Genomic DNA, 26148 nt, shown 5'->3' with positions numbered 1-26148 from the left:
ATATTGGCTATACAATCATGCATAACAACAAACAGACCATACTATTTGCTATCATTTTGAGCCTTTAGGCCTGGGAGAGACTGTACTGCAATATAAGGACTAACACACATATCAAAAGCTAACAAATCAAAGAGAAACTTTTACCCAAACTTTGATAAGAAAGAACAAATTGACATCAGTTGTTTTATCCCAAATGCTCAAAGGACGCGTACATATTCCACATAACAAATGTATTGTTTAGGATGAACATGCATGCTGTATATGGAATAATAATATACCTTATAAGAGAGTGAATTAATATTGATTAAAGACCCAATCTGACATATATAATCTGTTTATCTATGGAATATTATATACCTAAGAGAGTAAATTAATGTTGATTAAAGACACAATTCTGGCATATAAAGCGCATTTTCACAGTGGCATTATTTAATAATATGCTAATAATGACAAGTCCAATGTAGGTTGACAAGTTTTCATTAGATTACTTGTTATTATATGCATCGCGTTTTTTTTAAGTTGGTAGATCGAAGAGGTTTAAGACAGAAAGCTTAGTAATAAAAAAAGCCCTCCACAAATGGGTTATTTGAGAAGAATTATGCGGGTTCTCAGAATTATGCGGGTTCTCAGCCTCTCGTAATTAAACTTAAAGCCACTTCATATACAGTGTCTGTTACAAGTTCCTAGCAACCGATGCACAAACGTTAGACAACGGAAGAAACAATGCATGCATCACGAACTACAAATGTCATTTGCTTGTATATGGTTAATCAATAAAGCTTCTCAAGTTTGTAATATATATATATATATATATATATATATATGTATATGTATATATATATATATATATATATATATATATATATATATATATATATATATATATATATATATATATATATATATATGAAACTAGTTTTATATTATACGAAAATGATCAACGGCAGAAACAAAAAAACTTATGACTTACCTATAAGGCTTGCGTGAATAAAACTTTTTTTTACGAGCGGCACGAGTGACTTTGCCAATAGTTAGTAACTTAGTTATTTTGTAACGATTGAAATATATACCTGTTTCCCAACTCGTTTGGTCTTAACACATTACATTAAATCAACCATTTAATTGGGGGACAAAACTGTAAACCTTTAGTTTTTAAAAGAGAATTTTTGACCGCTGCCCAATTGTCTTTCTAAGTCACTAATTAGCTATTAACTATCATGTTTTGTTCTTTCTTTTTGTTTTGTCGTGTCTTTATTGTTTATTGTAACTTATATAGAGTGACATATATAAACTATACCTTCCCCTTTTACCGTTTCAATGTATTTCAAGCCCGAGTTATATGGTCGACATTATAAACCATGTCCATTAAGCATTCCCTTATCTAGCCAGTAATTTGTTTACCCTTTTCAAATGAAACTTTCGACGTGTACTTACTATTTACATAGTTTATTACAAATATATGGGAAACAAGGTCAAATGGAGCTTTTAACTTTTTAGTCTTGACACGAAAGCCACTTATTTAGTCATGAGTAAACAACGCCTATAGAAAACCGACCGACCTTCAATGCAAAACTATTATAACTTTGGTGTTAAAGAAAATTTCAGCAAGTGTTGCTCCTGGATTTGATGTTTTAATTCTTCTTTTTAGACTAATGATCTGGAAAAAAAGCATTAAAACCAATAAAATTTAATAAAAGCCGTAAATATAAATGGGCAAATGGCTTTCTGCAATTTCTTTGAATTTTTTGTTGGACCAATAAACATTTTATATGTCTCACTGCCATTTAGCTATTTTTATATTAATAATTCTTTATTCCTGATGGATTTGTTAATTTATTTAAGAACTGGCAATTTTGGATTTCCCATCAGGAATGTAACCACACGACTATAGTTATAACAAACAAAGCGTCACTTAAGTGTCATTTATGCATGGGAATCGTTGAATGAAAACACTGGCGGGCGGTACGTTCGTGCACGCGCAAAAGTCACAAATTGGAACTATAGAGGGAATACAATATTTTAATGGAATCAGTTAATCTGGTAATATGTAGTTTCTCTGAATTATTCCGAAAACGTCTGTCTTAAACTACATTATGTATTAACGGGGAAAAAGAAAAGAAAACGAAAGTGCTATAGTTTCGCAATGATGTGAAGTAATTTTCCTGATCCGAGTCACTGCACTATATATCCATTGGGAAAAAGCTGACGAAATTGTTCGTGTTACATGGCACTTGACATGTCAAAATTCATTAATTATTCACTCGTAAATCTTCACAAATTGACAAAGAAAACAAATGATGTGGGTGCATTGGTTTCATGGATGCAGGCAATTTTATTGTGCCAGTAATACTTAGTAAAAAGCAATGTTTTAAATGGAAGACCAAATGCAAGGGGAAAAAAAACTGCTTCGTGTATTCATGCTGTAATCAAATCAAATGGAAACTGCTATGTATATTTACCGTGAGAGACGCCTAATGTAAATGATAAAGGCATATATAGTATATACGGTACTTTAACTTTTACTCAAGACAAAGCATTATATGACTGGATGAGCTCTTTGATGGATAGTTCAATTACACGTATACAACAACACAAAACTCTGTATGTACTGCAGAACAGACATTGGAGCTGATGTTATTTCCTTAAAGGCATTGAAGACTCGCCCAAACAGCATGCCGCGCTCTGAAAAAGTTAACTTTCCGTTGCTTGCAAGTGAAATTTTCTTCTTGTCGCTAAAAAATGCAGACAGTAATGAAACGTGATAACTTGTTATCTTTCATCTAGACCTGAGATGTCCATCGCTGCTATGTACACTGCATCGTGGGTATTGACCGTACCTGTATGTATTGACTGTACACTAGTGTCTAATTACCGACGGTAGCAAGCTGTGTGTGTATTTTCTGGGATCGATGGTGGTGTCTAACACTTCTGTTAAACCTAATTAGAAACTAGGTCAGTTTACCGGCATGAGACGTTTCTTTGTGCGCGAGTCTTCTCACCCTTTAAGTTGAGAACTTGGAGATGTGGGTGGATCTCTGACAACTCCCTATTCCTGCGAGGGTTATTTACCATGAAAGCTTTTGCACTGCTTTTGCACTGCAACGCGTTCCAACGTATAGTCAAGGAACGGATGGGCCTTTGTTTTTTTAATTTTGTTTTAAGAAAAGTCAATTTAGAAGGAACCTGGGCACGAAAACCAAACTACCAAGCTATACTGATCCCACTCTCAACTAGTCCAGTTCCCTTTGCATCGAGACTGTGACTATGTTATCATATATACTGTAAGTCAGGTGTGTATCACGATTCCCTTAGAAAAGGAACAGATACGGCACATGATCTTAGCCAAAATGCCGAGAATGAATGGAGGGTATACACATGAAACAGAACCCACAGAAAGAGAATAATTGTATTTATATAATGAAGATTTCCGTGATCGGAGTGATATATATATATAGCTTTATAGCAGTATAGCTTTTTACTTAAGTGCAAATATGGTAATTGAAACTATCATTCAGCTGGGCCTACACTTAGTACAGCATGCAGAGGGAAATTATTATACAGGTAATAACAACAGTGCATGACGTGTGCAAGGGGAGGGATAGGACGGATAATTATAGACCTAAATTATGGTTCTATATGCCACAGAAAGCACTATTTTACATTTAAACTTTTCTTTCTGGGGAGGACCCATACACTTCCCTTCGAGGAAGCCGCATACAACGACTTGAAAACTAAGCCCCATGAATTCGATCGTTTATCAGCCTATCCATAAAGGTTCTTGCCCCTGCCAAGCTCGGTGGGGAATTTGGTAATATCCTCCCCCTCCCCACCTTCCCCTCTCCCTCACACATTTGAAATCAAGTGCATGTCACTGATTAACTTCAATATTTATTACCCAAGACAAATGCACAACGTAGAATATAGAACGCGAATAACGAAATTTTGATTGTAACGTACCATTTTCAAGAAAATAGGCTAACTTTGTATAGTGAAATATTAATTGTCTTGTTTGAAGTCACACCAGTGATAACGGTGTGATTTGAGTTGAAAGAAAGCTGGCGCTGCATCCTGAGGCACCCGGCCTTACATGAAACATGACATTAACGGTTTAATATGAAGTAGGCCTCATCTGGAGTATGCTGTGCAGGCTTGGAACCCATATTTTGCTAAGGATAAGGAAGTACTTGAAAAGGTCCAGAGGAGGGCTACTACCTAGGATGATTAGTTCCTTAAAGAGTGTTCCTTATTATAGGCGGTTACAACTGTTGAATCTCACCACACTGTATAGCTTAGGAGGTTACGTGGGGACTTGATTCAGGTTTTCAAGATTGTGTATGGTTTTGACAATTTATCCTTTACTGACTTTTTCATGTTTGCTAATAGTAGTTGTACCAGCAGGCGCGTAGCCAGGAATTTGCCAAGGGAGGGGCGAAACTGTAGATTCGGCATTGCAAACTATCTAAGCGTAGCGCCACAATGTGTTGGCGCGAAGCGTACAAGAACATTTTGGCTGAAAATGCCTCCCAGATCGCTGGAAATGGCACTTCCCAGGCCTTGTAAGTTGCATCTTAGCATTTTCTTTTTTGAAAATACTAGCGATATCATAAAAACATTTAAGAAATATATAAAAAATATGCTCAAGGGGGAGGGGGTTTCCCCCTTCGCCCCCCCCCCCCTTGGCTACACGCCTGTGTACCAGAGGCCATTGTCTTAAACTCCAAAAGTCACAAAGTAGGATTAATATTTTCTAATAGGGTTGTGAATGAGTGGAATGGTTTGCCTGAGAAAGTTGTACTTGCAAGTAGTGTCAGTGGGTTTAAGAATGCTTTGGACAAGCACTTTAAGCATTGTTATCGGGTCTGTGTGTTTGTGTCTTCAGTTTTTTTTTCTCTCTCCTATGGTCCTTGATTGGGACTTGAGTGTCCCTCCTGATCCTTTTTCACTACTAAACTAAACTAATGACGGCGTATTTTAAAGTAACAAAGGCTAAATTTTGAAGTGAAAGTAACCTCATTTGAAAAAGTAGCCTTAAGCCTCGTGTTTGAAACAAGTAAAGTATAAATTTCCGGGTTGAAAACGGCTCAGATTGGATTCATAACGAGCAATTAACAGGGCGAATTTGACGAACGTGGCAAGGACTTATTTCGAAACAATACTCGCGGCCTAATTTGAGGCAGAAATAGTCTGAAGTGAATTGACCATTAACGTATTGGAAGCAATGACGTCTCAACTTGAGAGATGAAGACGCCTCAATTAGGAATGTTTATGGGATTTATTTTGAAACGGTGACGCAATTTCAGTCAGCGATAGACCATTATGTATAGGACATTGCAGATCTGCTCGAGAGAGTCTAGCAGATACTTAGCAATTATTTGTATGTTGTTTTATGGTAACTAAGGTTTCAAATCACGATTCGTTGGAAACCGCATTTGTTTGAAAATGGCGACGATCTATGCGTACTGGTTTGAGCATTACAGTTTGGTCAACCTAATAATAATAGTCTGAAATACAATGTATGCATTAGAAGTCTGAGAAGAGGTATCAGGTAAACTACAAATTAACTTGCGATAGCCTATTACTGATGTTCTAAAGTTGTGTTGGTCAACAAGTCGCTCTAACGTTAGTCCTAAATTAAACGCGGTTCCAGGTGGATCAGTACCTGCACCTAGCATAGCGCTAATGTAGCCAGTTTCGCGAAACGCCGAATGCAAAATTAAAATAATTAAAATACCCAAACGTTAGGTTATGGAGGAAGAGGATAGAATAAATTTGAACATCATGTTACGTCCTTGGAATATTGATGCAGAAATTCTAAACGTTATGTTTTGGTAGGCCTAGTCCCAATCTCATGTTGATGAACTGTTCACAGGTTAGGCCAGTAGGGTTAATACTAGTGTAGGGTATGGTATGTACAGTAGTGTAAGACTTATACTGCATGCTATGCATGCCATCTTATTGGTGTTATTGTTATGTTCACTTACCCATTATTGTTATGTTAATGTTTGTATAGTATGCCTTACAGCTGGTGTACTGCACTGCTGTATGCAGTGCAGTGTTGGAGGAAATACAGTTCAGTTTGTAGAGTCCGAGGGCTTGACACCGGACAGACTTTGAACACAAAACACAGAAACAAGAAAATACATGTGCACACTCTGAGGGTCTGGGAGGCTCTGCCTTACTTCTTTATTCAGTCTTACTAACTAGACTGCTTGTCTAGCTATTTACATAACATAAATGCATAAGAACAATGTACCATTGATAAGAGGAATGTAGCATGTACCACAACAACTATAGACCACTGGTCTAGCTATTAACATAATATATGCATAAAGAACAATATACCATTGATAGGAGGAATGAACTGAATACAGTACTATGTCCACCTGGTATACATGTAAACTGACACACATACTTCTTGTACATAACAGTGCCAGTCGCATAAGTAATAAGCTATCTCTACATCTCCCCCCGCCCCAAAGCACCCCTTTTTCCAAAATTTTACCAGAACAACTTCAATTGGTCCACATGGGCCAGCCTAGTTTCCCCCGACTTCTCCTCTCGTATACGAAATGTCACTGGAGAAACCTGCCCAGAAACCAAGTAAGGTCCCCTCCACTTTGGTGCTAGTTTTGCTGAAAATTGTTTTCTTAAGTTTGATAAAGCATGTGATCGGAGTGCCACCACATCACCCACTCTGACTATAGACTCTTCCCTCTTTCTATCATACTGCCCTTTATTGACCTTTGTCTGGCGTTCCATGTTCTGTTTTGCAACTGCCCACATGGCTTCCTTATCCCTTACTACCTTGCTATCACTCCCCACCCATTCTCCAAGTCCTCTCAGGGTACGGTTAAGAAATAACTCTGCTGGAGAGAATCCAGTGGAATCATGTACATAGGAATTAAGGGCAAACATAAACTCTGGTACCAAGTCATCCCACTCTGTATGATCACCCTTCATAAAACAACACAACATAGAAACTAAGTTTCTATTAACCCTCTCAACCCAATTGGCCTGAGGATGATAGGGGCTTGTAAATGACCTCTTTACACCCCAGAGAACACATACTTGGGCCACCTTCTGTGAAATCATTTGTGGTCCATTGTCAGAGACTAGAGTATTACAAGCCCCCCAAGTACAAAATAATTGTCTAATAACGGCTGCTAAAATTTTACCAGTTGCCCTTCTGAGTGTAACTAAGAAGGAAAATCTTGAAAAATGATCTGTCAATACCAGTATATATAATTTGCCCTCTTTACTTTCTGGGAAGGGGCCCAAAAGATCCATAGCCAGAATATCCCATGGACACCTGCTCACAGTTGACTGCATATACCCTGATGATTTTCGATACACTGGTTTAGTCAACTGGCAAATCCTACATCGTTTGATGAACTTTTCAACAGAAGATTTCATACTCTTCCACCAAAATTTCTCCCTTATTTTAGAAATTGTCTTTCTTACACCTAAGTGGGGGCACGTAGGTGAACAATGGTAGTGATTGATAACTTCATTCACTAACTGATCCGGGACTACAACTCTTTGCCCGGCTGGCCCGATCTTGTACTTTAGTAGGTCTTCCTCCATTACATAACCTTGCATGCCAACATCTTCAACATTACCCTGCTTTAAACCTTGCCTAATGGTCGACAACCTCGAATCATCTTGTTGTTTCAGAAGGAACTGATTCTCATCTGGAAGGACACAACTCTTAATGCTACGTTCTACACCCTCGTCACTTTCAGCTAACGCTGCCTGTGAGATCCCAGAAGAACACTCGGCACAGTGATAATTGTCTATTTTATCAACTTCCTCCTTGCTCAGACCTAGACATACCCAATGGAACCACCTATCACAATTCTCACACTGTATCCAAAATATCTTTGACGAAGGATCCCCTTTGCAATCCGGATGAAAACATACATTTTGGTCATAATTAACCACACCTATCACTGCTCTAGAGAGTGCATCTGGGACAACATTTTGAGACCCCGGCCTATAATGAATGATGTAATCAAATTCCTGAAGTCTCAAAGCCCACCTCATTAGTCTTCCTTTTAATGCCTTTGCACGCAGCATCCACACTAACGCTTGATGGTCCGTATACACTACAGTGCTTGAACCCTCCAAATAAGGACGCCATTTCTCTAATGCCCAAATTACAGCTAAACACTCCAGTTCTGTGGCTGAATAATTTCTCTCCGCATTACTCAATGCCCGAGAAGCAAATGCTATAACTCGAAGCTCACCTGCATGATTGACTTGCATTAAGGCCGCCCCTAAACCTACACCACTAGCATCAGTATGGACTTCAAATTGCCTACTACAATCAGGAATACTAAGAGACACAGCCCGGGCTATCACCTCTTTTAATTGCTCAAATGCATTTTGGCACTCCCCTGACCAATCCCATCTTATATCTTTCCTCCGCAAGTTGTTAAGAGGTTCCACCAGTGTGGCATAATTTGGAATGAATTTAGAACACCACCCACTCAAGCCCAAAAAACGCTCAAGTGCTTTTTTGTTTGTCGGTGAAGGAAACATCTCAACTGCCTCACTTTTAGAAGGATCCAAATTAATGCCGTCTCCATTAATAACATACCCCAAAAATTTAACCTCCTTATACACAAGATGACATTTAGCTGGATTTACTGTTAGGCCTGCATTCTTAAGACACTCCAAAACTTTATGCAGATCTTCAAAATGTTCCTGAATGGTAGATGAATGAACTACAATATCATCAATATATGGATAGTAATTATTACTTGTACTACCCTCTAGAGACTGAAAGACAACATCCAGGAGGTTCTGAAAGTATTTACTTGCATTCTTTAAACCAAATGGTAATCGCTTAAACTGATAAACACCCTCTTCACACACAAAAGCTGTCTTTGGCTGGTCATCAGGATGAATGGCTGCTTGCCAAAACCCTGACTTCAAATCTAATGTTGAAAAAACCCTAGAATTACACATAGAATACAAAATAGAATCAATACTTGGTATGGGATAGTTGGAAGACTTAGTAACTGCATTAAGAGCCCGATAATCGACTGCCATCCTATAAGTACCATCTGGTTTATCAACCATCACCACCGGACTACACCACTCTGATACAGAAGGGATAATGATATCTTGTTCTAGCATATCATGAATCTGTTTCTTTAGATTTGCCCTTTTGCTTGGTGCCAACTTATATGGACGTTTCTTTACCGGCGCTGCCTCCCCCGTTTCTATTCTATGTTGCAGCCAGCCACAGTAGCCAGGTTTGTCCACAAAGACCTCTTTAAAGTTTTCTACCAGCCCCTTTACCTGCTTCTCATACCCCAATTTACCCGATACTGCCCTCAGAGCGTGCACATGTTTTGAGTCAGCATCACCTTGGGTCAAATTTTGACTCTCCTGTATTTTGCTAGGTTTACTAACTCCCTCAACTACAGTCTGTTTTCGAATCCAAACTAAAGGGAACTTAACACAAGGGCTTTGTTTCCCAGACCAGTAAGCACTCTCAGATATATCAAAAACCAGAGCAAAGGCCCTTAACAAGTCTCTCCCCAAAAGTACCTGACAAGGAATGTCAGCCACATAAAGCTCAACTTCTTCAGTCTCCCCTGCAATAGTCATAGAGGTAGACACCTTACCTGTGACAACCAGAGGTGTGTCATCCAAAAGCTTAAAACACAAGGGTTCACTCAAAGGTGTAACCTCACAATTTTCAACCATTAAGGTACTAATGAGTGACCTTTCTGCTCCACTATCAGCATAAGCAAGAACTTTCCCACCAAATAACATTGCCTCAAAATACGCCCCATCCAACTTGCATACATTTGTCACCTCAGAGCTATGCTCCAATGAGGCCTTAACTCTGAACAACCTTTCCTCCACCTCCTTGTCAGAAATTCTCACCAAATTAATGCCAACATTAGCATTTTGATCACGTGACACATTTGAACAGTTATAACTGAAATGTCCCCAGTTACCACAAGTATAACATCTGATGTTATTAAGATCTGTAGCTGGTCGGCGAATTCTACTCGCTTGGCTAGAAGCTGGCCTCTGTGACTGCCCTGTTGTTTCACCGGCAGTATGGAAATATGGACGTGTAGTAGCTGACATCGATCTGGAACCTTGACTCTGTCGATTCCTGCTAGTGACCCTGGCAACCAAGATGTTATCGGCAAAGTCTGAAATTTCCACAAGGGAAGTCCACTTCTGCTCCAGTAACTTTAAACGCAAAGATTCGTCTCTTAATGAGGAGATCATTTGATCAACAGCAATCAAATCCATTATTCTAGTAAACTCGGGTGAAGATGCCAATCTATCTGTGGGAGCTGTCCAACGTCTCAAATACAAACTAAGCCGACTACCGTACTGTCTGAAAGTTTCTGATGGGCCCTTTACAGCGGAACGAAACTTCTCCCTGTACGTATCTGGAGTAAGCTGAAATGCTGCCAACAATGCATCTTTAACTACAACATAACTTTGTTTCTGACTTTCACTTAAAATGTGGAAAGCTTTCTGTGCCTTGCCAGTCAAGTATGGTTCCAATAGAATAGGCCATCTCTTCGAAGGAATTTCTTGGCTATTACAAAGTCTTTCAAACGTAGACAAATAGCATTCTAAATCATCTTCAGCACCGAGGGGATGCAAGCCTTCCAACCTGAACTTGACAATGGGTGAATTAACACTCACTTTTGGTGAAATTTTTGAAGTCACATCAGACAAATTTGGTATAGTTTGAAGAGCCTTAACTCTCTCTTCCTTGGTTTTCAAAACTTTTAAATCTAAGCAATAGTTCTCACATAGCTCTTTAATATACTCTGATAACATGTACTTAAGATGGGGATACCTCTCAGTCTCACTATCCTGTTTAGTTTTGCCCTCCATGGTGACAGCTCCTTGGCAGTAAAACAGGTAGAAGAGTATAACAGCAAAATGAACCACAGTGCTTCCAAGATAACACATCAATATAGAGTTCCAACACCTAAGCCTTAACAAAATTCAGTGTCAATGGATACATGGTATACCAATCCTGCCGACTATGCCATTGTAGAGTCCGAGGGCTTGACACCGGACAGACTTTGAACACAAAACACAGAAACAAGAAAATACATGTGCACACTCTGAGGGTCTGGGAGGCTCTGCCTTACTTCTTTATTCAGTCTTACTAACTAGACTGCTTGTCTAGCTATTTACATAACATAAATGCATAAGAACAATGTACCATTGATAAGAGGAATGTAGCATGTACCACAACAACTATAGACCACTGGTCTAGCTATTAACATAATATATGCATAAAGAACAATATACCATTGATAGGAGGAATGAACTGAATACAGTACTATGTCCACCTGGTATACATGTAAACTGACACACATACTTCTTGTACATAACAGTGCCAGTCGCATAAGTAATAAGCTATCTCTACAAGTTCTATACTCACTACCAACCTGTCAACATCTCTATTCAACATCGCTTCTCGGCCTTGTGGCTAAGATCATGTGTAGAATCTGTTCCCTTTCGAGGGGAATGGTGATGCACACCTGACGATGATCACACAGTCACAGTCCCGATGCAAGTGGACTGGGGTTGGAAGCGGATCAGTTGTTCAGTAGTTTGGTTTTCGTGCCCAGGTTCTTTCCTGGGCGACTTTTTCTTAAAAAATATCTCATCTGTTATGCCTTGTCCATCCATCCCTTTAAGTTTTAGTATACTCTACCATAGTTTCCAACTATTGAGAAGGCAAATGCTGGTCCATGCTAGGGATGAACCGGATATCCGGTCCGGCCGGACTATCCGGCCGTATAGTGAGCAATTATCCGGTTCCGGTTCCGGCCGGATCTTTTTCAAAATCTGGCTGGATCTTTTTAAAATCTGGCCTGAATTATTCCTTAAAAAGGTGTTGGTATTAACCTAAATCAATGTAAACTATTTCCAAAAATTAATGAAAACATTCAAAGTAAGGAAAAATTAGGTTCAACATGTTAAATTTAACCTTCTTTATAATGCGTATACCTCACCTAAGATTTGCTCCTTGTTTCATACTTCTACTTCTTATTAATGATTTTCTTTTTTGTAATGAAAATATCCGGTTCCGGGCGGATTTTATCCAGCCGAATTTCATGTACTATCCGGCAAAATCCGGTTCCGGCCGGATCCAAAAATTTGGATCCGGTGCATCCCTAGTCCATGCCACGAATCGCCTTCCTGGGGGAGGGGTATAAGGGGATATCCCCCTCCCCTTTTGAATCTTTTTGGAATCCTGGTGATGCCTACATGTCAAATGGTGGCACTTAGAAAGGCTTTTGTCGCCCAAAATTTTCTAAGAAATATGCATTTTTTTGTGTGTAACATCAATAAATTGTATAGTAGGTGATAATTCATTCTTTCCCGTGGCATGAAAATGTTCGCTGCTCGCCCCAATGAAAAGAAATATAGGCTAATTTGAGGTTTTATACTCTATTATGCTAAATGCTAAAGAAATGATGGTTGCTAAGACAAAATTTGATGCAATTTTTTTTATGTATACTTGACAATTACAATGCGGGTTTTTCGGACTCTTGCGCGTGTCAGCGGGTTTGGGTGTTAGAATGCGGGTCCAACCCGCGAATTGCGGGTCAGTTGGAAGCTCTGCTCTACAGTAGTACTAATGTAACAGCTTTGCCTAGGCCCTACGCATTTCACACAGGTAAGGGCTTCAGTACACTTCTACTAGTGCCTGACTTTGGGGATGGTTAATACGAAGGCATAATACAGTAGAACTTTTCGAAATATAACATACAATACTAAATGAAATAATGACAACCCTCATTCAATATCACTGAACAAAATAAAATCTCGAGTGGAACTCTTCAAAGGTAGTCAATCAAACAATTTATCGCTTAATGTTTCATGTTATTCAGTGCCTTTTCTCTAAAGTCTGGTTACCAACTGTCTTAAGTTATGTCTGAATATTTTCGTTTTTCTAGAAGAGCAAAGAACATTTGGTTTCTATCAGGGTTCCAACCAGTTATAAGCCTTGCATGTATTCTACCCAACTGAGCTTTCTAGCCCATAATTAATTTGTGATTATTCCTATTTAGTATAATTTACCCATTCTTTTCTGGAGGTGTAAGTCAGATGCCACACTGCCATGCATATTGTATTTTGAATCATCCATGTCATTTTTATTGATACAACCCAGAAAGTGGCAGGGACAGAATTTCAAGAGAAATTCTGCTTTTTGTTTAGCAAATGAACAGCAGAAAGCTGAGTAGAAAGTTATAAGCAAATTTGAAAAGAGCGAATATATTTTCGCTACAGCAGGATTCAAATAAAACTTCATGTGCTGAGAAAACATGATATGTGCAAACATATTTCCACCTAACAAAACGGAGGGCCAAAAATAAGAGAACAGAATAAAAGTTTAGAAATTCTTGAAGGGTTAAATCTTTGATCATAAAATTTATTTTTCTAAAAAATCCTGATTTCCTGAAGTTTCCTTTCTCTTTTTTAGAATCATCCCTGACAGATTGACCACAGCATGTCCAGAAGTGTACCTTTCAGAAGGACAGTATCTGATGCTGTATCATGGAGACAGGACCAAGCTCAGAATGCTACCATTTACATTCTCCGAGAGGTAGGACCAACAGGGTTCCTTCTCAAAGAGGAGGGAGAGGTTAAAAAATTTAAGGTACAGTACTATTTGAAAGTCTATGGCTTTAAGATTTCTTCCAGACTTAACATTTTGAACTTTCATAAAACTTTTTTAATGAGCAGAATTAAAGTCATGGAATTAAAAACCTATCCCGATCCTTTACAAAAGAAAAGATTCTTGACAATAGATTCTTATAAACATTCCTTACAAAAATTCTTTACAAAAGAAAATTCTTTACAAAAGAAAAAGAATTTTTGTGTGAAAATTTTGGCCTTTATTGCATGTATTCTGTATAGTTAAGGCATGTTGAGCCAGCTTGCCCAGGGACAATTCCATCAATAAAGTTTTCACCCTTGATGGTATAATTGGCACAGGCGCTATGTTTCATTGTGTCTTAAGAATTTCACCCCAAAGTCATAGTTACCTAATTATATATGTGAGGTAATGGGATATAAATGTAGTCTGTACTCTGTTCTATGAGTATTATTTGAAGAAAGATTCAGTAGTAATAAAATATGTAGGTAAATAAATAAGAAAGAAAGATGAAGATATAGATTGATGGGTGCTAAAGAAAGTGTAGAGTAAAAGAGTAAAATCATGCATTCCTGAGTCCTTAATAAATGCATCAGTTTACATTGAATATTGTCTCCTTTCTATGACAGGTTTATCTCGGTGATCCGCACACCTGTACATGCCCAGTCTATAAAAAGGAGAAAGATCTTTGCAAACACATCTGCTGGTAAGTAAGAAGCTTTTGTAGCAGTGTAGGTTCTAACTTTGTCAGGCTAGTTTGTTGAAGTCATATACTTCATATTGTTGAGGCATGTATACTGCAACTAGAGAGATAATTCAAGTTTAGCAGAATGTATAAAAAAGACAGATTATTTATCTTTGTTTATTGTTTTATGTCTCAACAACTGCATGAACAAGCTGAGATGATTGGAACTGCATTACTGTGATTCGTTTCACAGGCTCTCATTTTATATCTTGTGTAATCTTTTGTAGTTCTTACCTTAAATGGTCTACACCGATAAACAACATTGTCCTAATCAATCTAATAGGCATTAGGAATCATGAAAATAGCTGCAATTCCCATCAAAAATCGATTAAGAAAAGATTGACCATTTTACAAGTGTACTCGTGTTTCTAGTTTTATTTTATGAACAAAAATATGCTAATTATGCACACTGATGATGTAAAGGTAGTGACTGCCTAATTTTCTGTTATATTTTCCCTTTGTTTTCACAACCATCATTTTATGGCCTAAGGCAATTTTTTTAAAATATTTTACTGCCTTCTTTGAAAAGAGGAACATCACATTATTCAAATTATATATGCGGGCTTGTAGTGGTTAACTTGTTAACGGCTAAAATAAGAAATCTTTATGAGCACAACCCTTCCATGTCACAGATTGCACACATCTAATGAGTTTCCCAGATTTATAAAAACTTCAGATATGTATATCTTTGAAACAAAAAGAGCTTATCAAAAAATTTCCAACAGATTTTGAATGAGATGATCACACACAACAAATATAGGGAATATTGGGCAAATTCCTATTCATGTCAAAGTTTATGGCCGTGTATACAATTAACAAAATAATGCATTTATGAAATGTGCACAAAGCATAAAGTTGACTTCAATATTAATTACACATTTTTTTTTTATCATTGCTCTCCTTTTACATTGCAGGGTGTTACTGAAGAAGTTCAGAATTCCTAGAGAAGATTCAGGTGATTGTTGCTTGAATTATTAAATTTTCAACAAGATGATACCTAGCATTTTGTTTATATGTTCCAAACTTTGAAAATAGCAAGTTCCAAAAGTATGTATCTTTATCATAATAAGATAACCTGTCTCATTTGATGTCATGCAAGATATTATCATATTACTGCAATGGTGTACACATACTCTATATAAGGTGACCTTATTAAGGTCCCTAGAAATTAACCACAACAGTCACATTGAATGATGATAACACTTTCTGCCTGTGATTCTTATTCTAGTCCATTCCATTCCATGTCATTTCATTCAATTTCATGTCGTTTCTTTTCGTTCTCCATTCCATTTGATATATGGTTAAGCTAAGCACAATCATTCTTAAACGTCACACTAGATCTAGGCTCCATTTCTTTTATTCCTTGCCAGAGGCGAAAGGAATCTATGCGATAGTGGTTGCGTGTGTGTGTGTGTGTGTCTGTGACACTTGCTTGTAAACACAGTAACTGAAAAAGTTAATGTAAAGTGGATTAAATTCATACTTGGTACATGGATCCGTCTTATTGAGTACAATACGCCTATTGTTTTCTGTGAAGTTCAATGGTCACTTGGGATCAACAGAGGTCAAAAGTCTGAAAACATTACGAATAGATAACTCAAAAAGTACATCTTAGTTGAACTTTATGCATGGTAGTGCAGGAATCCAATCGAAATTGGTGGAGGTCAAAGGTCATTTTCAGTCAACATTTCAGTGAAAGTCTGAAAACCTTGTGAACACAATAGCACAAGAAGTACATCTTTCTTGAAGTTCATACTTAGTACAGTATGTAGAACCAGTTTGGTGAGTGCAAGAATTGTATTGAAATTGGTAGAGGTCAAAGGTCACAAGTCTGAAACCTTTTAAACATGGTAACTCCAAAATTAAGCTACCAATAATCTGTGCATTCTCCAGTGGTATGATTTTCTTTCGATGAACATAGTTTGGTCAAATTCAGTTCAATTTAGTTCTATGAAGGGGCTCTATAGGTCCTCAACGAAACAAACCTGGCATCCAGGTAGTGAAATATGCATCAGAGTTAATACTCTTGCTTTAAATGTGTACTTAAATTTCCTATCAGTTTTCACTCAAATGGGTACCAACTGGCTCAAGGGTCAACAGGTTATCTCAGACCATGGAAAACTTCTTTTTCTCAGAAATGTTTCACAGTGTAGAAACAATGTCATGTAACTCTCAACAACTTTTAAAGGGATTTGCTACCTCAAAGTTGGTAAAATGTGTCTTCATTTCACATAGGAAGACTTGTTCTTTCTGGATTTAAAAAAGTTTTGGTTCAATATTCTCTGTAAAATCCTTATGAGTGAATGACATGGTTGATGCCCAAAAGGGATTTATACAAATCTGTTCTGGTTCTCATTTAATTATTGGACAAATTTAACTCACCTGCTCTACATTATCAGATAGTAACAGTATTTTCGAATTTTGAGCAAATTGTATGGCAAGGAATCCTTTGCTTTGAAAAATTAAAGATTCAAAATCTTCTGTGGTCGACATTCGTGCAACAAATTATGATCAGTCTATAGAAGAGAATAGTTGAGAATGTTCTGGTTTTTCTCTTCATTCCCACTTTTCAGAATCTTTCCAACTCGGTCTGGTCGAGAGGGAGATAAATGCCCTCCTGAGAGGCAGAACGCAGCAAGAATCGCGACAAAAACGAAATGTCGCCAAAGCAAAGATTGAAAGTGGGTCGGCTAATGCAGTCGGTAATGGCAAGGAAGTTCTTCCTCAAAGAGAGATCACCCAAGAAGACGTGTGTCCTATTTGTCAAGATGAGTTCCTCGCTACGAGAGAACCAGTCACATATTGCAGGTACGGTGTCAGAAGACATACAGTAGAAAGTATTTAAAGATCATAGGACATCTGAGTCAGCTGGAAGCAGGCAGGTGATGTGTGCAAATGGTTTGAAATTTAACAAAAAATGACATTTGCAGTGAAATTGTGGTTATCTACTGCGTTAAAACTCAAAATATTTTATTGGCCATCGGGCGATAATTTTATCGTAATATTGATGTAAAACTTCTGATAACATTTTTTCTCGTTCATAGAAACGTAAGAACAGAAAAGGTTTCAAAGGGCTTCTTTGTGATAGCATCTAGATTGCAATCTTGTTCCATTTGTACTTGTCAAATCTTTAAGGTCCCCCCCCCCCCCACCTCTTTCTGTTTGGGGAATGGAAGAAGCCGGATGAAACCAAGTTGATCAGTGGTTATAAGGCACTCTGGCTCTTCACTACCTGCCCATCCCCCTACACCCCCCCATCCTCCCCCAGCAACCACAAAAGATGGCTGAAGTTCCATTTGAAATTATTGAGCCAAGTGTCTCAAGAAGCTCATTCTAAGAAAGTCTTCAAAAACTTGGAAGAATTTTTGTTGGGTAATCCTTCAGCTCTTGTAGACTATTTGTAATGTCAAGTTTTTTTCTAAATTTCAGATTTGGCTGTGCCAAAAGTATTCACATTAAGTGCATGAAAGTCTGGGCAGAGCACCAGCAATCTACTGGAGAAACCACAATTAAGTGTCCTCTTTGTAGGGAAGACTTTGGCGAAATTGAATTTTTACAGAAAGAGTATCGAAATTCATCCCTGCAGAAGACACAAGCAGAGCGGGGTGTTATCCATAGAGGTGTGGTCTGCTTCCAGTGCAATCAATCACCCATCGCAGGTAGATGTTACAGGTAAGTGGTCATTAACTAGTTTTCTCTTGCAACCCTTGTCAGATGGAAAAGTTTCCCCTCATAGGATTCTTCAGGTTTCCTCTGTCGGCCAAAAATTTGAAAATAATTTTTGTTTCTAGTTTCTACCAAAAATTGCTTGCCAAGTTATAAACCAGATACACCCAGAGACATTGATCACATTAAACTGAGTATTTCATAAAATTCAGAGAAAGAGCCAAGCCAGTTTGGATATGTTTCCATTTCTCATAGCTTTCTAAACTGTACCTCTCATATGATGCTTCAAAGCACTCGTACTGACAGTATGAACAGTTCATTTCCTTTATCTGCTAGAAACATGATATTCACACTACTCATATTGTCAGTATGAGGACATTAAATTACCCTATGGGAACATTGTCCCAAGTGAGTGAAGAGATTAGGGAGTTAATGAAACTCATTGTACATATTGCAGGGAGCTGAGACACACAAAAACACCCAATATTAGCAACCAATTGCTCTGATTGGTTATCATGCTGTGGTTGATATGCATATTCATATTTGTACTCTTGGAACTTTGTATTATTATTTTTTTTAAACTTGGCAGCTATTGTAGTATTTACTTTGGAGTTGAACTAAGCTAACCAGACCAGTTGAAATGTAGCTGAAAGGGGTTGGGGTGGGGGGTTAGGGGGTGGGGTGGGGCAGAGTTGGGTGTTCTTGTACTATTAGTTCAGAGTTTAGTGAGCTAAGCTAACCAGACCAGTTGAATGGTAGCTGAAGTGAGGGGGGGGGGGTGGGGGCACTCTTTTCCAATCCTGCTTTTCATAACTACCTAGAACTGAAATTTCAAGGATCTGATAAAGTTTGTCAAACTTTGCCAACCCTCTGTATATTGCACTGAGCAGTGTATGGGGGTTACTTCAGTGATTTACTATAAAGTAAAGTAGCCATCAAAGAAATCTAAAAGTTAATAGCAAGTTTCAAACAGTTATTCTGACCGTGCATCAAGTGACAAAAACATATATATTTATTTTCTTTTGTCACAGGTGTATGGAATGTCGAGATAAATTCTTGTGTCAAGAATGTTTTTCTTCCAACTCCCACAGCCATCATGAATTTCAGTTTTGTCAGGTGTGTATTCTAGTTTACATTCCCCCCCCCCCCTCTTTTTTTTACCTTCTTCAATTTGTTACTTTGTTTTTACCATTTGAAGTCTTTATAGAGAGACTGACTCTGAGAATTCATAAAAGAATTTATTTAATAAAGCGCTTGTGAAACAAAGGACATTGATCAAACAGTGAGCTTCCTAGCTTTACTTGGTGGTGAGATATATTATTAAGCTATTACAGTTTTATTTCTATTTTTTACTTTATTTGCATGAGTTATACATGGCATTTACTCAATACCCTTTTCTTTGACTTTTAAACTTGAAACTGATTATATCAACTTGGAAAGAAATTCAACTGCTAGACAGGATATTATTTTATTTTGGTAAGGTATGATCAAGTGACTCTGGCAAAATTAAAAGAACGGATTCATTCTCTCGTCTGGGAGGGTGTCGTCGAAGATAAAAAAAAAACCACAATGACGAACATGTGATTTTTGTAAAACAGAAACCAAATCAAAGATGGAGACCTGCTCAGCGGAGTTCGGGAGGAGCCCTACCAGAGGCAGTGTTAACGGACATGCAGAACAGAGAACTTCAAGATGAAGATTACGAGTTGCTTCTTCAGCTGGATAGGTGAGTCCATTCAAAAAAAAAAACGAATAACAAAGAACCAAACATGGTAACAAAGAAGAAAAAAGTGTGGTAATGAAATTATATATAAATAAGAGATTTAGCACTTACTCAGTGATAAATGTATGATTGTTGTTGTGGAGACACAAAACAAAATCCCCTCCCCCCTCCCCCTCCCCCCCCCCATGAAAGCAAAATAGGATGCAAAACTGTTTCTTAGTTGCCATAATATAAGCTTGCTGTGAGTTATGTATACTGCAGTGTTACACAAAGTAATTTAGACAATTAGGTTTACAGGATGTTATAAGGTAAACTAATTCGATGCTAAAGAGCTAACATATCCCTTTAGAGGACAATTGCAATTTAAGACGATCTTTCTGAATTTTATTTTTGTTTAAGTCTTATCCTGCGATCATTTGCATCGATTGATTGATCGCATTCCGCCCTGAAAACTTGTGTTGAATGTTGAAGCAAGGAAGAATTTTACTAACTTCGCACATGGGGTTAAATTTTGTTGTATTTTTCTGATAAACTTGTGAATAATTCGTGAAAGTGCCCTCTGAATACAAAAATGAATGCTTTATATATATATATATATATATATATATATATATATATATAGATATATATATATATATATATATATATATATTTATATACATATATATATATATATACATATATATATACACATATATTTATATATTTATATATATATTTATATATAAATATATTACATTAAAGACATTGGAGACTCGCGCACAAAGAACTGCTCATGCCGGTAATCTGACCTAGTTTCGAATGAGGTGTAAGGGAAGTGTTAGACACCACCATCGATCCCAGAAAATACACACACAGCGTGCAACAGTCGGTAATTAGACACTAGTGCACAGTCAATACATGCAGCTTCAGTCAATACCCACAATACAGTGTACATAGCAGCGATGGACTCTAAGGTCTAGATAAAAGATCACAAGGTATCACGTTACATTACTGTCTGCATTTTGTAGCGACACAAAAAAACTTCACTTGCAAGCAACGGAAAGTTAACTTTTTCAGATGGCGGCACGCGGTTTTGGGGCAAGTCTTCAATGCCTTTAAGGTCATGTCACCTCTGTCAATCTCTTGAGGTACTTTTTTAGAAGATTCACCCACTGGCAATGAAGTGAAATAGTATAGTACCTGCATCTGTTCTTGTGGGTTTAAGACCCTAATATGCTTACCTAAGATACTCAGTGAACTGTGGTTAATTGTTGTCAAGTACTGTAGGTCGATATTCAACTACCAGCAGAAGATTAGCAGTAGGTACTATACTTCTATATATTAAATATCTTGATGGAGTGGACAGTTTTGACCATTTTAGTTAAATCTTATTCTGCCAAAAGTATTTACCATCTTTTGTGTGTTTTTCCCCTTATAATAATATAGTATAAGAAAGGGATTTCAAAAGTTAAGTATCAAAAGAATTTCTTTTTCTTTTTTTCTGAAATTTATTTCAGCAATGATGCAAACAGAGCGAGTATGATACCAGAAGAGGTAGTCAAGTCTTTCCCGATAGAGAAGATTAGAGAAGGAGGGGCATTAACTTCACCGGGTGTCCAATGCCGGGTCTGTTTAAGAGGTTTCACGGTAGGGCAAGTCGCACGACGACTGCCTTGCAGACATAAGGTGATCTACGCATCTCTTCTGTAAAATTATTCTTTTGTCACTCAATGATAAATACTCGTTAAGGTTTATATAGAAATTAAAATTCTATGAAGAAGAAAAATTTAAAGTCACTTAATTCTCAAATCTCAAATGAAAGGAAATGGAATTACAAATTAAATTTAAAAAAAAAATAATAGAAATAATGGAAAATTAGTGGGAAAAGAAAGGCTTGTCATTTGGTCATGTACATACATTTTTAAACCTGAAGGTATTTTATTAGCTATTTCCATCTCAAAGATACAATATGATTTAATATAACACAGCAGGTTAATGTAACATATGACAGGGAAATGCGTCGTGGTTGTTCTCCAATAATATTTCTTTCATTTTTTTATGGTGAAGAATGATCAATTTATAGAATAGCTCATGTGAACCAAATTTACAAATTTAAACGAGAGAACGTGTGGACTATTTTTTACAAAGAGGACACTTAAGACCAAACTAGCTTTTATTGAAGTACAGTCTGATGATACTTCATCGTCGATTTGAATGGGAAATTGTTTTTGTGATGGTTTCATAATCATTTCTTGGAAGTAATTTGAGCTCATCAAGGTCAAGAGAACTAGACAAGTGGTATTCTAGACACTGTGCAATTGATTAGAAAATAGAAAATATACTGGGTCAGATATTTGTTAAAAGATATTGTAGAATTTATGGTTCTCATATTTGCTGGTGTTTATAATATTAAAGAATTGAAGTCGAGTGCGCATGATATTGTAATACAATCTAAATGTCTCTCCTCTGTATCTTGTTTATGGATTTTTTTTCGATAGTTTCACAAGGACTGCATCGATCGATGGCTCATCCACGAACATCCGACCTGTCCTGTCGACGGTACAGTGGTATGGAATCCACTGACTGCAAACCTCGCCTCTCAGGAGACGAGGAAAAGTAAAACGAACAGACCTGGTATCAACAACCACGATGAACAACCCCAGAATAATCAGTTGGATTTGTCGGGGTTGGGGGTGACGGGAGTCAGTGCCAGGACACATGATGCCACACCGGGGAGGCGGAGAACAGGGGTGATCCCAGGCACGGATCAAGGAGGATCGGGAGGCAGGGTCGATGGGTTGTCGGCAGAATTTCAGTTAATGGGATTAGGGTTTGGAAGTCAACAAAATGCCTCATCCAGGTACAATTCAAACTCTTCTATTTAAACGTAAAATTTAAGAGGGGAAAACTTTAAAACTTGAAGAAAATATGTAATGCAGAGGTTGTCCAAAGAAGGTTCTTGGTCTAGTTTCAACTCACTCCACTTGTTGAGATCAAATAATATTTAAACGTTTCTTATGTTATCTTAGGGAATTTTGGTGGCCAATTGGCTAAGGTATCGAACTTGTGATCCAAGGATTACAGGTACGAGTCCTGGCCAGATAATTGCATTGTGTCCTTGGGCAAGGCACTTAATCTCCATTGCCTCTCTTCACCCAGGTGTATAAATTGGGACTTGCAAGGTAACATGTAAATATAGTTGCGTGCGTCGGTTTGTGGCTGCACCCTATGGGAAGTTCCCAGGGAAACGTGGTTGTGGTGCACTGTGGTGCCCCAGGAGAGATTGATTGAATTGTACACACTTGGGTGTGTAGGTGTTACCAGTTACCAATGACCAGGGTTAAGTTGTAAAGTCGTGTGAGAGGGCCTTGGCCTTGAACAAGACTGTAAACCTAAAATAATAATAATAACTCTCAAGAAGGTGCAGGTTGCATTAACCTGTCACATCAGGACGGGACAACACCAGAAATGTCCAAATTGTTTTTAAATACGAGGACCCTAGAAAATGATGATTTATTTCACTAATCTCTTACCTGTCTCTAGTCTACATATATTAAACACGTAATATATCATCGTTTCGTAAATACCCAAAACCAGGTAAGTTTTGGGGAATTTTTCAATTGATTTATCATTCACAAATTTCAAACCTTTTTGAACCAACTTTCAGGATTGAAATGCAAGCTGTGATCACTACATCATTCCCTGAACACAAACATTTTGCTTTTTTGAACCAACTTTGGTCGACAAAAAGATTGAATTCCTGTCGAGATTGTCTCACTTTTAACCGGGAAAGCCTGAAACATTACAATGTATGTCACTCTTTCAACGACTGACACATATTTCTTTAATATCAGTAGTTTTGAACAATTTTGGTTTGAAAATTAAGCTTTCCAAGGTGTTCACAGCAATAAAAGTTGTCTTTTTGCTTTCAGCGACAATGGATCTAAAGATGGCCAATTACGCCAGGGTAAATTGAGGGCCACGCCATCACAAAGAACTGGTCTGTTTAGTGCCAGCCAAGTTAACAGTATTCCATCCAACCAGTCATACCCTGACGGACAAGTCTTCATCGATTCTTCCACTCTTGCGGCATCTCAAAAGAATGCACTAGCTGAGGATGAAATCGGTGCTGTTGCATATGCAAATTATGGGCGGGGAGAAAGTCCCCTCCGTGAGTCAAGAGCCAGTCAGCTATCTGCAGATGTACTAATGAATAGGAATATGGGAGCTCAAGATGTACTTGGTGCTGTTGCATATGCAAATGAAGGTCATTCAAGAGCCAGTCAGCTATCTGCAGATTTGCTATTGAATATTCACGATGTACACGATGAAAATCGGAATAGGTCATCAAATATGACCACTTTCAACGGGCTTTCAACTCGCACCGAGCCAAGGCATAAACCTCCGTCGGGGGGAACTAAAGGTCGGAGGTCAAAACCTCCAGAGGGACGTGATAGTTCCACCCCATCGTCGGCCTTGAACAACCAGGGAGAGAATAATTTTGGACTCACAACAAGTAGATTGACCATGAGTAATAGTGCTCCAAGTACTTCAAGTAGAGCATCGACTTCATCTAGAAGCCCCGGGAAAATAAACCCAGAGAGAGGAAGAAGGGAGAGACGGAACGAATTCCCGGGGGCAAGGAGGAGAGCAAGGAGTACGAGCACGGGTAGGAAGACACCATCGGATCGACTTCACCCCAGTCAACCAGAAAAACTGGAGGTGAGGTAACATGTTGACGATGAAATAGATAGAAATTAATGAAAAATATATTAATTAAATTAAAAATCACATATTTCATATTAGTTTTAGTGAACAATACATGCCAGTTAGAAAATCATCGGTTTGGAGTTTCTTTCAAAGTTTGTTTATCGGGTTGGTCGAATAAGAATTGTAGCTGCTTCAACAAAAGTATTATATGCAAATGGTGTAGCAGTTTAGAGAAATATCAACAAATATGCTATATGACTTCAAGGCAATTCTTGAAGTTGTTTTTAGTGGTATGGGGGAAGGGGGTGGGGTGAGACTGTGCTGTAAAGTAGTACCTTAAGTTTACACAAGTTAACATAAAATCAGCTTCAATTTATAGTCTTATTAAAATCCTGACAGGAATTAAATAGACAGAAATAAAATAAATAATAGTTAAAATATAAGTAAATGATCAAAGTGTAAGTTCCTGCGATATTTGTCATAACCATATATCATAGACTGCAGAATAGGTGGGGTACATTTGTTTCTGTTTTTGCTCTCCTCCTCCCCACAGATGATTGAAAACTTATTCCTTGGTTCACCTCATGGAAAATTGATATCTGAGGGGTCACAAGGCCAAAGGTCGCGACAAGGTCAATTAGCCAGGAGGCAACACAGAGCCAGCAGTCTGCCGGGAAAGACTGAAGAGGTTGGGATGACGATGCTCGATATAACCCTGTCAGGATACAGGGTCGACCGATGACTTAACTGAAGAAGAAAAAGAAATAGGGTATATCAGAGTCAACCAACATAAGGATGCCTTTACCATATTTAATATGAAGGGAGGAAGGAGGTGAAGTTGTCATGACCTTTGGGGGTGGAGTATAAGTTGAGGATTTTCCACTTCAGGTTTGTAGGGAATTTTTGATTGGAGGAATTTAACAGACCTAGTAGTGCCTTGGCAGATCAGAACGGTTGAAAGAATGTTATTATTAACAATTGGCCATTCTGTTCTTGGACCGGGGTATTTAGACGGCAATATATATTATATATATTAACAAACTATTAGTCGGGAGTCTCTTTGCTTCCAATCTCCTGGAATTTATTTTTAGAATAGTTTCACCAGATATTTTGTCAACGAGAGATTAACATTTGGACCTAAATCGATGGTAACAAAATAGTTATATCGATTCTTAAAGTCAAGTAACATATTGTATTTTATCTGTATGTTTGATATCGTCAGTTGCCTTCAACGGGAATAATGGCTAATAAAAGCATGTGTGACAATGCGAAGTCAAATTTTGATTATTTCCGTAAAAAAAAAAACAGATTTTCATTCGGTGCGTTCTACTGAGTTAATGTATATCAAAATTCTCATATCCGTCTATGATCTATATCAAAGGAACGATCCCTTAAAATCAAAGACGTATTATTCTCATGCCGTCATCAGTTACAAAACGGTTTCCTAATTCACCCAACCCCCCCCCCCCCCCTCTGTCAAGTTTGAACTCACTATCTCTCATTGGTTATTTGTTCTGTTACAATTTTGAATGCCCCCATTTTAATTTTAAATTCCCCAATCCCCTCCCCAATAACCCCCCCCCCCCACACACACACATATTGATCTCTCTTCCACCGCAATTAAAGAGAAATATAGAGGGCGCTATTCGTTAATAG

At 37.9% G+C, this 26148-nt stretch overlaps 1 protein-coding gene across 5 annotated transcripts; it reads left to right on the top strand.

The window, feature by feature from the left end:
- Window positions 1-5388: 5388 nt before the first annotated feature.
- On the top strand, window positions 5389-25760 carry LOC139958807 (uncharacterized). 5 transcript variants are annotated; one of them, XM_071956156.1, is made up of 12 exons: window positions 5389-5545; window positions 13493-13669; window positions 14296-14372; window positions 15326-15366; window positions 16985-17219; window positions 17841-18083; window positions 19109-19193; window positions 19676-19803; window positions 21300-21468; window positions 22281-22642; window positions 23715-24504; window positions 25046-25760. In XM_071956156.1, exons 2-12 carry the CDS (start codon window positions 13520-13522, stop codon window positions 25232-25234), a joined length of 2469 nt encoding a protein of 822 aa, XP_071812257.1. In that variant the 5' UTR covers window positions 5389-5545; window positions 13493-13519; the 3' UTR covers window positions 25235-25760. The 5 variants fall into 5 exon arrangements, with proteins under 5 accessions (XP_071812257.1, XP_071812260.1, XP_071812258.1 ...); XM_071956159.1 differs by having other exon boundaries at window positions 5425-5545; window positions 13508-13669; XM_071956157.1 differs by having other exon boundaries at window positions 5433-5538.
- Window positions 25761-26148: the final 388 nt, after the last annotated feature.

The sequence above is a fragment of the Apostichopus japonicus genome, chromosome 18, assembly GCF_037975245.1.
Source record: "Apostichopus japonicus isolate 1M-3 chromosome 18, ASM3797524v1, whole genome shotgun sequence".
Lineage (NCBI taxonomy): Eukaryota > Metazoa > Echinodermata > Holothuroidea > Aspidochirotida > Stichopodidae > Apostichopus > Apostichopus japonicus.
Note: the sequence above shows the minus strand (reverse complement) of the source record. Positions and strands in the feature narration are given on the sequence as shown.

What these genes read in the sequence shown, in the direction of transcription:
- LOC139958807 (XM_071956155.1), top strand. Translation starts at nt 5,849, where the DNA reads ATGTTGATGAACTGTTCACAG. An exon ending in TTGCTTCTTCAGCTGGATAG is followed by an intron (nt 19,804 to 21,299) that starts GTGAGTCCATTC and finishes AATTTATTTCAG; the next exon opens with CAATGATGCAAACAGAGCGA. An exon ending in CAACAAAATGCCTCATCCAG is followed by an intron (nt 22,643 to 23,714) that starts GTACAATTCAAA and finishes TTTTGCTTTCAG; the next exon opens with CGACAATGGATCTAAAGATG.